The following is a 13578-nucleotide window of genomic DNA, read 5'->3' as shown; positions in this document are numbered from 1 at the left end:
GATATATGATTGGTCTCTGTCTAAACCATATTCTTACTTTAGACTTATGACACCTTGATTGAGTCTCTCTTATCTTTTTGATTTGAGATATTTGAACCGATATTATTCTACCTTGAGGTATATTTTATTCTGCCATATTACATACTCGTACATTTCATGTACTGACGTCCATTTGGACCTGCATCGTTTCATGATGTAGAGACAGGTAAAAGATCGTCAATAGGAGCACTATTGAGGATCTATTCACACTCAGCGTATTGGTGAGTCCTCCCCTACATTCGGAGGACACCACTTATGTTATTCTTGCGTTGAGTTTAGTCCTTTTCATTCTGATTTGAGGTAGCCATGAACATGTCATTGGCACCAATTAGATAGTAGTGATAGAGGCTTCACAGACTAGATAGTGATGGGTTAATCGAGTATTTTAATTCCTTGAATTATTCTTGTCAAACTATTTAACGACATAGATTGGAGTTCGATTTGTTGGCCCTTGGTCTTTGTTTTTCGAGTTAGATTGTTGATTGGGATTTGCCCACTTAATTACCTCTTTATTTTAATTATTCCGCTGATTGAATGAATGAACAGATGTGTGATCAGGTCAAGTGGTTCGCTTGGGAGCCAGCAATAATTTCTGAGTGTCGGCTACGTCTAGGGTACCCTCCCGGGGCGTGACAACATAATACATGTAGGATGCCGCATAGGACGTGAATAGCCGCATAGGACCTGAATAGCCACGTAGGATGTCAATTATGACTTGTGTGTATACTTATTCAATTGTATACAAGTTTAAGTATAGACTTGTGCACACACAAAATCGGAGAACATAAATACCACATGAAGGCAAGTTAAAATACACGTTTATGTATTATGATTTTTCCTTAACTCTAACAGTATTAAACATTTCAGAACATTTCAAATCGTCTATGTCATTTCAAAGCAATAGTAAATAGATGAATAAACATATGAATTTAATTTATATACATGACCAATAAATAAAATACAAAAAACTATACATATTAATTCAGATTTAATAAAATGTGAATTTTAGAATTTATAATTGATGAGTGTAGTATTGAAGTCATGAACCATAATAAAGGAAATTCAAAAATAAAATAAAATGTAAACTTGCACAATGAGTGAATATATTGAGCTATCAAGGGGCCGGATTCAATAAATTTTATGTACCAAAAAATGACGTATCGATACACTTTGCCATGTCATAGGGGAATTCCTCTTTTGATGTTCTTAGCACTAAATTCATTGTATGATGATAAATTTATGGGTTCATGTCTAACATATGTTGATAATTTAGTAATTTTTTATATATATTTATGGAACGTACATATCAAAAATATTGGATTTGGATATATGAAATCATTGCTCAAGTGTTACATTCGCCCTGCCTTTAAATATTATAACCTTTAGAAAATAACTTGTCTTATTTTCAAAATTACAAACTCACTCTATAAAGGAATACTTGTAGATACTTTTTATGTAACCTAATATTGTAAAGATTAATTAGTATGAAGAAGTTAAACTCTATATGAATTTAACACACAAACAAACATAGAGAGAGACAAACATAGAGGATTTTTTGATTTCGAGTCATAAAAATAGAGAACTGTCCTAATAAGGAAAAGTTCCCCGAATTCAAAATAATTGATTTATTGATTCTAAATACAAACTTGAGACGTTGACCTTCAAAAAGTCATCCTCATTGGGTTGACGTGTTAGGCTCGAACTACAATTTGGTAGGATCAAAACATATATATAAAAATTAACGTGCTCTCAACTACTAGCCAAATATCCTCTTAATTATAGTATATAGTTTATCCACACCTACATTTCCTAATTTCTTTCTTACTACTAGTTGTTTCATACATTAAAATCTTTCTCCCAAAAATACAAACTCATTAAACCCTTGAAACATTATTGCATCAAATTTATCAATGGAGAAGGAGAAAAATCGCGGTCGCAACAATATTATTCCTCGATCACCAGCCAATTCTCCTCGTTTACTAAGAAGCAAAAGTGGAATGTCACTCCCAGAAATTCATCCAGTTGAATCTGTTCCACCAAAACTTATCAATCGATCAAAATCAACCACGAAAATGCGATCTTATAGTAGAGGAGAAGAGAATGTTAGCCCATTGAGGATGATCAAGAATAATAAAAAATTTCAAGAAAATGGAGATCATCATAATCATAGTACTTTTGCTAAATTCTTACAAAAACGCGATAATGGATCTAGATCAACGACGACAACAACAACAACGTGCGTTAGTATGAATAATAATTCACGATCTGCATGGGCATTGTCACCGGGGCGTCCTTTGCCTATAGTCCCTAAATCACCTAGCTCGAGAAAGTTGAAAATAGACACGTCAAAGGACATCAATGGTAATGGTAATGGTGATAGTCGTGGTGGTGTTGCTAGCGTTTTGAAGTATTTTAAACAGAAAAAAGTTTCATCGATACTAGAAGAAGATTTTCATCAGTATCGTCTTATGAATAATAGATTAGTACAATGGAGATTTGTCAATGCTCGTGTTGAGGCTTCTATGGCTGCAATCAAGAGGGTTGCACAGGTAAGAAATTTTATGAATTAATTCTTCCATGGGTATAGTAATTTTATTAGTTTAATTAAATGTACTAAACTCAAAGAATCAAATAATTAATAACCAAAAAATAAAATATATATACTCTATCGAAAAAATTAAATAAAGGCCTAAAATGTTAAATCTAGTCCTAGAAAACACAAGTAGGTGCCATGTAAGTATTAGCCACAATCATTAACTCACTTCACATAATATTCACGTGAAGCTACTTAAAAATTAAGAAAAGTATAATTTACGTAAATCTCATAGTGTCAAGAGCTAATTATATTATTATTCCACTCTTTTTTAAATTACAAAAATCCCTAAAATTTATGGATTTCGGATACATCACTGGACTTCTGGATACATTACTTGACTTTCGGATACATCAAACATACATTCGGATACATAGGAGAGGGATGTATCCGAGAGGGGAGAGATGTATCAAAGAGGGAAGGAATGTATCCGAGAGAGGGATAGGGATGTATCAGCGAGAGAGGAGTGATGTCCGAGAGAGGATTTTTGAATTTTTTTTAAATAGTAGAAAGTTTTAAGAATTATAATAAAATAAAATGTGTATTTAAATTAGTTTTCCTTTAAAAAACCTAATAAATAGTCGATGTCTTTCACCATATTGACATGTATCATGATTTTTTTTCCATCTTAAGTGGGTCGAAACATGTTTTTTTTAACTTACATAAATCACATAGTGTAAAGGGCTAATTATCATTTTTTTCTATCTTTTTTTAATTTACAAAAATTTCTTAAAAACATGATAATCCAAATACATTAATTCAGTAATCTGGATACATTAATTCAATAATCTGAATACATTGATTAGGGTTTTATGTATCAGCAGGTAACATTTAAAGCATATACATTAAATATAGAGATAATTTATGAATCAGAAGTAATGTATCCGGATTACTGAATTAATGTATCCGGATGAAAAGAATGGATTTTTGTAATTTTTTAAAATGGATGAGAGTAATGAAAAATATAATAAATAAAGGAGTGTAATTAGATAAAAAAATTTTTTTTGCCTTTTTCTTAATTTTTAAGCGGTGTAGCGTCCATCGATATTATATAAGGGGAGTTGTTGAATTGACAACCTACTTTTCTTTTCGAGACCAAATTTAGCATTTTCCCTTTTTAAAAAAAAATATTTCTTGTAATGTGTATACATATTGAGTTAATATTTTATTATTAAATTTATTTATACAATTTAATTGGATAATGCAATAAACTTAATTAAGGTTGATGTCTTATACAATTTCTTGTCTATTTTCGATTTTGTTTCATATTCTTTAGTGCATATTCTCATTTTTTTTTTTTTTTTTGGTGATGAAAACAGAAGAAGGTGTTCAATGTATGGTTAAGAATTTCAATTATGAGAAATTTCACAGCTGAGAAGAAAATTGAAGTCCAAAAAATGAAGCATGATATAAAAATAAACAAGATAATGAACTCTCAAGGTTGTTTACTTAGAGAGTGGCAAAGATTAGAGTTGAAAAATTCTGAAGCTGTTGGAAGGGTAGCAAGAAAATTATCAGCAATTTCTCTTTGTCTTCCACTTGTTGATGGAGCTGAGGTATCTAATTTTTATTCCCTCTGTCTCTAATTATCTGTCGTATTTCTCTTTTAGACGATATGTCTTTTAAAAAAAATTAAAAAGATTTTCTTTTTGTGTTACTATTTTACCCTTATTTATATCTTAAGATATAAGCTCTCCTCATTAAATATTTACTCTATGGAGGTTTCTGTAATCACTAATAAAAATTCACTATTTTCCTATCGAAAAATATTTAGTGTTTATTCACACAGGTAATTTGATTGAATAGAAATATAGTAATATTTTCATACGGAAAAATTAGGAAGCTTATACTATTTTAATGAAAATTTATTTTCCATGCACTTATTCAGTGAGTTGATTCGGTTCCACAAATTTTCCACTGATTTACAGTGAGGAAGACCTTTATTTCTAGCCGCGAGTCTCAAGAACTAGTTACTATCAAGTTTAAAGAAAAAGTAATTACTTTTATTTTGAATTTCTAAAAAAACAAATACTTTTCGATAACTCTTTTCAAAAATCTCTATAAATAATTTGAAATTTAGGAAGTATTTGTCAAAGAATATATCTTTTAATTATTTAATTAGTGGTACCAGAGACACACCATTTATTCTTTAGTTTCTCTTATTGCCTGCAGAATTTAATTGCATTTAGTATTTGAGCATTTAATAATACAAATGCAGCATTCGGTAATATAATTTTTCTAATAATAAATGGGAAATAATTAACTAATTGAAGCATAAAGATTAAATATGTGAGAAGATTAATTTTCTACTATTTTTGGACAGGCAAAAGTTATGTCGATTTATGATGCTATTATCTCAGCAGAGGAAGTTTTGGACTGTATCCAAGATTTTATTATAAATATGCAATGGCAGGTAATTAATAACTATCTACTGGGACTTTTTTACGAATGTCATATCTTAATAACTGTTTGTTGTTTTATTTACATATTTACATTATCTTTCTTTTTAATTCGTATTAAATACATTTCGATATTAATTTACATATTTACATTATCTTTCTTTTTAATTCGTATTAAATACATTTCGATATTATGTTAGCCTATAAGCGTCTATTGTTAATTGAAAATAAATTTGTGGCCACTTTAGTATCGAAGTATGTTTTAATATAGGTATAATACATAATATGACCTTAAATAGTCTTTAACTGACGACTATTACCTCTAACTTTACCAATGCACAAGTAGTCACTTTAACTATCTAAAACTTGAACAAATGGACACATTCATCCTACATGACATCCTACATGGCATCCTACATGGCAATTTTATGTCCTACGTGACATCCTACGTTTGTTGTGTCATGTAGGACATGTGTGTCTACTTGTTCAATTTTATACAAGTTTAAGTGTCTACTTGTGCACATCCAAGTTGGAGGGCATAAATGTGAAATGATATCACTTTAAAGAACATATTTATGTATTATGCCTTTAATATAAGCCTAAAGGGAGTGATAATTTAGATATATATAGCTAAAAACAATAACTAGTCTAGGTATGAAACTCGAAAAAAAGATAATTTAAGTGCGTTTTCTACGATTAACTTAAAAAGATGTTCATGGAAAAATTAATAATTTTTTTTCTTCTTGTGATTGATTTTTCCAGGTTGAACAGTCGTGTTATTTGCTCACACAACTTATAGTAATTTTAAAGCAGGAAGAAGAGTTCTTGGAGGAGCTAGAGAGTCATTTAAAAACAGTTGATTCTTTAGAGGTTAGAGCTTTTATTAGTTTATTTTTATTTTTTGATGACTATTAAGAGGAGTTCATGCAGAATTCGATGAAAGACCACAATTCAAATATATATTTCATTATGATATTTTATTACGAAAGGTCAAGATTTTCATTTAGTACTGGATATATGGGATCAAGATTTTCATTCATTGAGTATATATATAGTTAATGAATAATGAATATTTTCAATATTATATCTTGAAGAGGACTCGAACCTTCATACTCTTTAGCACAAGTTACCAGAATATTTTAAAATTGATGAATCGTCTTCTATTATTATATAATATCTATCTCGTGTGTTTATATAAAAAAAAATTCTTACTTATTTTTGTTCGAATTGTGTTCAGATCTTAAATTTGGCTCACGCATCTCCTTAAAAGAGCCAAATGAAACCAAAGTTTCATGTTCGATTTTGGATTAATTAGATACTGAAAAATTGACATCGACTATAACCCCACTCTTTTAAGCTAATGATATGGATTCAAGATTTTGTGTGTGGAGACCTTAATCTTTTTGTTCTTGTTGTGGCAAAGAGTTGATAAAGAGTGACTTTTCAACACAATGTTTCTGAGTTGCCACAAAAAATATCTTTTTATTTTATATTTTTTTATAATGACTTATTTGTAACTATTAGTGCATATTTAGTGCATCTCTATAAGGGGTACATGTTTTTTCCAAAATTAATGATCTCTTTGTATTTGCAGGTAGAAGAGGAAACATTGAGAGTACATTGTATCCAATTGGCTAAGGAGAGGACAACAAGATGGGAAGGAGCTTAATATATCCTAAAGATCTTTTTTTTTTCTTAGCCAAATTAAAACACTCATTTTTTGAGATCTACTTAATATCATTATATTTTTGTTGCCTTTTTATAATCCTTAATATCGATATCTATTTGTTAGTTCACAAGTATATAATTATTACGAGATAATTTCACAGATAATCGTTCAAAATTCAAAATATCTGAAATTCCACTAGTTAAAATTTTAAAAGGAAACATTAACTTATCCTATACGATTATACCAATCCCCCACAATTGAAAAGAAATAAAAAAACAAAAGACTAAGGAAAAAGAAACCCAAATCTCCAATTATATTAACACTCCACATTGGCCTTTTGTGCCAAAGAAAAAACACCAATTGAATTGTCACCACCACTTCCCGGCAACTTCCTCTTGGGCTTGGCCTCTTGCAACATGGACACAACATCCCTCATGGAAGGCCGGTCAGCCGGGTTCCGGCTAGTACAAAGCAACGCCACCCTAAGCATCAACATCATTTCCTCCCTCACTCGAGGACACGAAGCACCAATATTTTTATCCAACACTTCATTTATACCGTTTCTTGTATTCATCTTGGACCTCACCCAATCTACAATGCTATTTCCATCGCCAAATTCTGAATCAACCGATCTTTTCCCAGACAAAATTTCCATTAGCACCACCCCATAGCTATAAATGTCACTCTTTTCATCCACTTGCAATGTATATGCATATTCTGCGTCATCAAAGATATATAAACATAAAATGTTGTATCAATGATCTAAAAAAAAAAGAGGACAGGTTATCTGCTATTATAAATAAAATGTATAGAGGTTCAATCCTAAACATATTTGGTAGGACTATATTTGATTCAATTTGGATTTACAACTAACACTCGCAAGCTAAGATAGATAATTAAGTGAAATCATAACTACCTTGCATAAGAGTTTTGAGTTATCATAGCTTTTGGCTTTTATAGCCCAAAGTATTTGACTTTTGAATTTTTAAGTTTAAAGAATATAGTAGGACTAATAAATTAATGGGGTTTATAATCATGAAGATTCACCTAATACTTTGGGAAAATCTTTGAGGGTCCAAAGAAATAACATAAAGTGAAAATCAAAAGCCTAAGAGCCAAAGGGATAATTCACGCGCAATAGTGGCCATGGTCCCTAAAAGGTTAATGCCTATTACTGACTAAATAGTTTTCTTAGCTTCAAAATATTTCAAAGAAGAAAGTAGTTTTGATCTAAAGTCGTATAATTAATTTATTTAGAAACAAGTAAAATATTTATTTTAAAATTCAAAACTCATAACTCAAAATTCTGAATTCAGCTATGCTCCTCGTATATAAAACTCGAGAAACATATCCCAAATTTTCTTTGGAATATTGGTGCACGAGTTCAAAAAATGTAACCTAGTTCTACTAGTAACTGTATGTATTATGCCATATAAGACTCGTACAATTACAAAAGCAGACCCACAATTTGAAGTTTATGGTTCCACTTCTCTCAAATTAAAACAAGGAAGGCCTACATGATAGTTAAGGTTCCTTTTCTGCTACTGGACCAATAACACACTCTTTTAGTAGGTTCGCAAATGGCATAATACATAAATATATTTTTTAACTTGGCTTCAGCTAACATTTATGCCTTTTCATTTGAGACTTTAAGGCATCATACTTAATTTTGTATAAAATTGAACAAGTTGACATACATATCTTACGTGGTACAATACATGTAGGATACCATATAGGATACAAAATTATTATGTATGATGCCACGTAGGACGAATATATCTATTTGTTCAAGTTTTGAATAATTAAAATACCTACTTGTACACTAGTAAAGTTAGATGTCATAGTTATCACTTATAGCCAAATTAAAAATTATATTTATGTATTATGCATTTTCAAATTATATTTCTTATATTTATATACTGAATTTCCAAAAATTCACATAGAATATTCTAAATCCGCCCTTGTTTAAGCAAGAAGCTGATTCACAAAGAAAGAGGACACTTTTAAAACGACCAAGAAAAATCATGAAGTTCACCAAAAATATACAAGCATTTAATGACGTGACACCACTTAAGCACGCAAGGGACTCTTTTTGTCACCCTACACAACGGACTAAACCGACAGGATGACGAAACATTTTTGGATAAACATAAAACAACATAAAAAAAGCACAAATTAAACCTTAAAATAATAAGCATGAATAAATCCAACTTTTTTTTGTTTACAAAAGTCTTTTGTGGGAAACAGTTTTATGAAGTTATTTTCAAATATTTTGGCTGGTTAATGAAAAATATTTTTCAATAAATTATATATTAAAGATCCATATGTCCATTTTTTTTATTTATATCAGGCCTAATATTGACAAATTTATCGATAATAATTTTAGTGATTATATAATTATTAATATTACTAATATTGGCAAATTAAAAATATTTTGATGATCTTTTTAAGCGTTAAAGATGATGATAATAATAATAATAATAATAATATTAAAAGTGTTAGTTGGACAAATAATATGAAATTAAATTAAGATAGTTTTAAAAAATGATTTCGACTATAAGAAATGTGATTTTCAGTTATGGTTTTTCATGGCAACCTCAAAAGTTGTAACTACAAGCAATATTTTAGGGTTTTCCATCGTAATTAAGTCCTAGTAATTTTACTGACAACTAGCTCAATCACCACGAATTATAATAATTCATGTATGCTGTAATTAAATTGATCGTTGAAAATAATTTCAAAAAAATTAAGTTCAATTCGAAATTACTTACCAGGTGCAATGTAGCCATAAGATCCAGCAATGACGGACATAGATTCGTCACACTCAATCAATTTAGCAACTCCAAAATCAGCAACCCTAGCTTCCATTTCACCATCAAGAAGAATGTTGCTAGGTTTTAGGTCACGATGAACAATGACAGGGTCACAATCATGATGAAGATAACAAATCCCTTGTGCAACACCAAGTGCAATTTTGTACCTAGTAAACCAATCACCAACCAAATTTGCATCTTTGTTCTTGTCATGTAACAAGTCATCAAGGCTACCATTAGGCATGTACTCGTACAACAACATAGTACATTCATTGTTACTACAACAACCTAGTAGCCTCACAATGTTCCTATGTCTTACATTGCCTAATACATCCACCTCTGCCAAGACTCCACGTCGTTTCCTCGTTGTCTCCTTACGTTGCTTCCCGGCCCATAGCTTCTTCACCGCTATGATATCACCACTTGGCATTTCCGCCTTGTACACTGTACCTAAAGACACACATAGAGGTAGATTCAGAATATAATCTTAGTATTCACAATTCAAGCTTCTTTGAAAATTACTACTAATGTTTAAGAGATTTGCACATGATTTCTCTATGTTCGACTTCACTAACAGTACTATAGATTATCCACTAGTTGCGGACCCCATTTTGAGTTTCAGGAGGAAATTGTACCATTATATCTATACAGGCAGATTTAGAATATAATTTTAATATTCAAGATTTCCACTTCTTTGAAAATATGAGTTCGAAATGTAATATTTATACAACTAAGGTTTAAGAGATTTTGCACATTTCTCAATTTCCAACTTCACTGACACTATACATCATCCACCACCTGCATACGGACCCCATTTTGAGTTTAAGGTGGGGATGTACATTATATCTATAGATAGAGGGCAGATCTAGAATATAATTTTAATGGATTTAAGTTCGAAGTTATTTGAAGTGAGTTCAAAACTTAATATTCATAATAACTTTTAAGGTAAGATCTAGTCCCAACTTTTACTTTTCCATTTGAGACTTTTTATTGATTAAGTCCACACTTCCAACCTGCCTAGGTGATGTTAGCATTTTTTTAAAAGAAAAATATGTCCAATTTTTTATGATTTTTCCACCACATATATTTAATGAAATTGCGGGTTCAATTGAACTCATTACTAACAATATAAATCCGTTGAGTACCTGCAGACCCCATTCCGATGATTTTGTCTGTGATTGTTATGCTTTCGAGGACATCATCTGCTGTGAAATTTAACCTTTTGAATGCTGTCAACTTCCACGGTCCGATTTCCTTGTCACATGGAAATCTCCGGTGGTAATTCGAGTGGAAACATCGAATTGTCACGATGAGGATGATTATTACTACTCCAATTGCTGCAGACACGATCCATACTATCAATGCACCATCAGTTTTCTTGGAATGGTTCAAAAAAACTGTTTTTCCATCTTTGAGTTCATCCGTCCTGCACGGATTATGTATGATAGTACCACAAAGGCCTTGGTTTCCTACGAAAGACGAAGGATGGAACGTTGAGAATATAGACCCTGACGAAGGTAATGGACCAGTGAGCTGATTATATGACACGTTGAAATGTTCCAACGTTCTAGACTTTTCGAAATTTGAAGGGATTGTCCCTGTGAGAAAATTGTGGGACAAATCAACGTCTGTTATAGGAATTGCAGATATTTCCCAGGGAATGATTCCTGTTAATGAATTTCGTCGAAGATTCAGAGAAATAAGTTTTCCACAGTCTTCAATGTTCCATGGTATGCTACCATTGATATTGTTTCCTTCAAGTTCGATTTTGTACAAATTTTGACATCCTTTGAAATCAGGGAGATTTCCAATAAGGCCACTGTAACTTGCTGAAAAAATCTGTAAATTCGGGGCGTTCCAGATATTTTCAGGCAAGCTACTACCAAATAAATTTTCCGAAATGTTCAAGTACATCATTTTCAGGGCATTTCCGAAATCTTTCGGAATTGGCCCTGAAAAATTGTTCTTGCTGATGTCCATGTAAGTGAAATTTGGTAAAAACCCGAATCCTGATGGAATTGAGCCATTGAGTTTGTTGTTTTGAATTCTCAACCTGGATAAAGCATTGCAATTCGTTAAGGATGAAGGAATCTCACCAGTAAACTCGTTCGAAAACAGGATGAGTTTAACTAAGTTGTTGCTGAGGCAAAGATTTTGTGGAATTTGGCCAGATAAATTGTTTGAGGAGACATCAAGTTTTTGTAACTTTGCATTTGATCCTAACTTTCGCGGTAAAATCCCAGTGAGTGAATTGTTCCAAAGTGCTAACAATTCAAGATTTGGTAACTCACCAATCCCTTCTGGTATTTCACCTGTCAAGTTGTTGTTCATCAAATACAACATGTTCAGCTCTTTCAACTCTGAAAATCCTGATGGAATTGTGCCTGAGAGACGATTATCCGATAAATCCAATGATTTCAGCAATGTGAGTTTGGAAAAACTCAGAGGAATTGTACCGATAAAATGGTTCTTGAAAAGAAATAAAGATTCAAGCTTTGTTAAATTTCCAAGCTGAATTGAAATTTCACCAGAAAGATTAGCTTGTGAGATATCAAGATAGGCTAAATTCGATAACAAAGATAATTCAGCTGGAACATTTCCAGTATAATTGTTGTATCCAATTTCAAGATGTTCAAGTTTGTTCAATAAACTCAATTCCACTGGTATTTTACCACTGAGTGAATTTCCGGCTAAGTGTAGGAATTTCAACATGTTGAAATTCCCATAACTCGCCGGAATTTCATCAGTAAAGTAACTGCCACCAAGATTCAGGTACTCAAGATTCTGTAAACCAACAATTTCTATAGGCAACGCGCCTGTGAAGCTGTTGCTATAGGCATTTAAGTTTACTAAGGACTTGAGATTCGTTATCCCATGAGGGAATGTTGAATTGAAAGAGTTATGACTAATGTCAAGTGTTCTAAGAAATGGAAATTCAAAAAGGATGGATTGTAAAGGTCCATCAAATGAATTTCCACTTAAATTTAAGTGATGTAAGTGTACCAAGAATCTAATATCTTGTGGAATTTTACCAGAAAGATTTCTCTTTGAGAGATTAAGTGATGTAATTTGGTTTGTTTTTGTGTCACATTTGATGCCTGACCATGAACACCAAAAGGGTTGTGAACCAAAATTTGAGAAAGTTTTTGTAGGATTCCAATCTTGAAATGTGTTGTTTGGATCTTGAAAAGAAGATTTTAAGGATAAAAGTGAAATGAGTTGAAGAGGAAAATTTGAAGTAGAGAAAACAAGTGAAATTTGTATGAGAAAGAAGAAAATTGTAGTGAGAAAGAAATGGTTCATGGTTTTGGGATTGTAGGAAAATTTGATAGAGAAAAATAGAGTTTGTAAAGATGAGAGGTAAATTTAAGGTAAGTAATGTTTTGATGGTTAGAATTTGATTTTTCTTCATGATGATTACTTCTTTTTTTTTTTGGTGTGAAGAGATAGAGAAAGAAAAAGAAAAGAAAAAGATTCATATGTATAATCCCTCAAAAAAGGATTTAACTTATACTCCCACCGTTTTAAAATACTTTTCACGTTTTATTTATCGAGAATCAAAATATATAAATTTTAATCAAATAAATTTTAAATGTGCATTTACTCGTAGCTCCAGTTTGATCATAAATTTTGAAGTTGTGTTTAAACATACATTTTACTTGATTTTTTTTTGAAGTTTTGTGAGAGAAAAATTCAAAAACTAAAAACTTGAAAATTTTGTAGATCATATTTTTAAAATTTGATCAAATTTCATGATATAACAAATATTTAAAGACAATATTTTCTATTTACTATTTATTTTTTCCGGTTAATAAACAAAAATTATATATATATATATATACCACTATTTAAAATGATTAAAACTCCAATTCCAATACATCTACAATACCAATTTTTCTTCTTCCTCTTATTATTTTTGTTGTTACTTCTTTATGTATAACTTCCATGCTTCTACTCACACAATTCATCACCCCATCTCATAAAAGATAATTTGTCTGTTTTTTTTTTCTGTCTTCTTTTGCTTTCTGTGTGTTTCTCTTGCTTTATTTCCCTTAGTATTTTTTT

At 31.0% G+C, this 13578-nt stretch overlaps 2 protein-coding genes across 2 annotated transcripts; one reads left to right on the top strand and one right to left on the bottom strand.

The window, feature by feature from the left end:
* The first annotated feature begins 1949 nt into the window (after nt 1-1949).
* LOC129873372 (QWRF motif-containing protein 7) lies at nt 1950-6700 on the top strand. Its single transcript, XM_055948459.1, has 5 exons — nt 1950-2588; nt 3952-4188; nt 4956-5045; nt 5794-5901; nt 6626-6700. The coding sequence occupies exons 1-5, from the start codon at nt 1950-1952 to the stop codon at nt 6698-6700; spliced, it is 1149 nt and encodes a 382-aa protein (XP_055804434.1).
* Nucleotides 6701-6834: 134 nt separating this feature from the next.
* On the bottom strand, nt 6835-12816 carry LOC129880812 (leucine-rich repeat receptor-like protein kinase TDR). Its single transcript, XM_055955015.1, has 3 exons — nt 10659-12816; nt 9472-9963; nt 6835-7417 (listed from the first exon to the last, which is right to left on the bottom strand). Exons 1-3 carry the CDS (start codon nt 12814-12816, stop codon nt 7017-7019), a joined length of 3051 nt encoding a protein of 1016 aa, XP_055810990.1. The 3' UTR covers nt 6835-7016.
* Nucleotides 12817-13578: the final 762 nt, after the last annotated feature.

The sequence above is a fragment of the Solanum dulcamara genome, chromosome 2, assembly GCF_947179165.1.
Source record: "Solanum dulcamara chromosome 2, daSolDulc1.2, whole genome shotgun sequence".
In the NCBI taxonomy this organism is placed as follows: Eukaryota; Viridiplantae; Streptophyta; class Magnoliopsida; order Solanales; family Solanaceae; genus Solanum; species Solanum dulcamara.
This window is presented reverse-complemented; position numbering and strand designations above follow the sequence as displayed.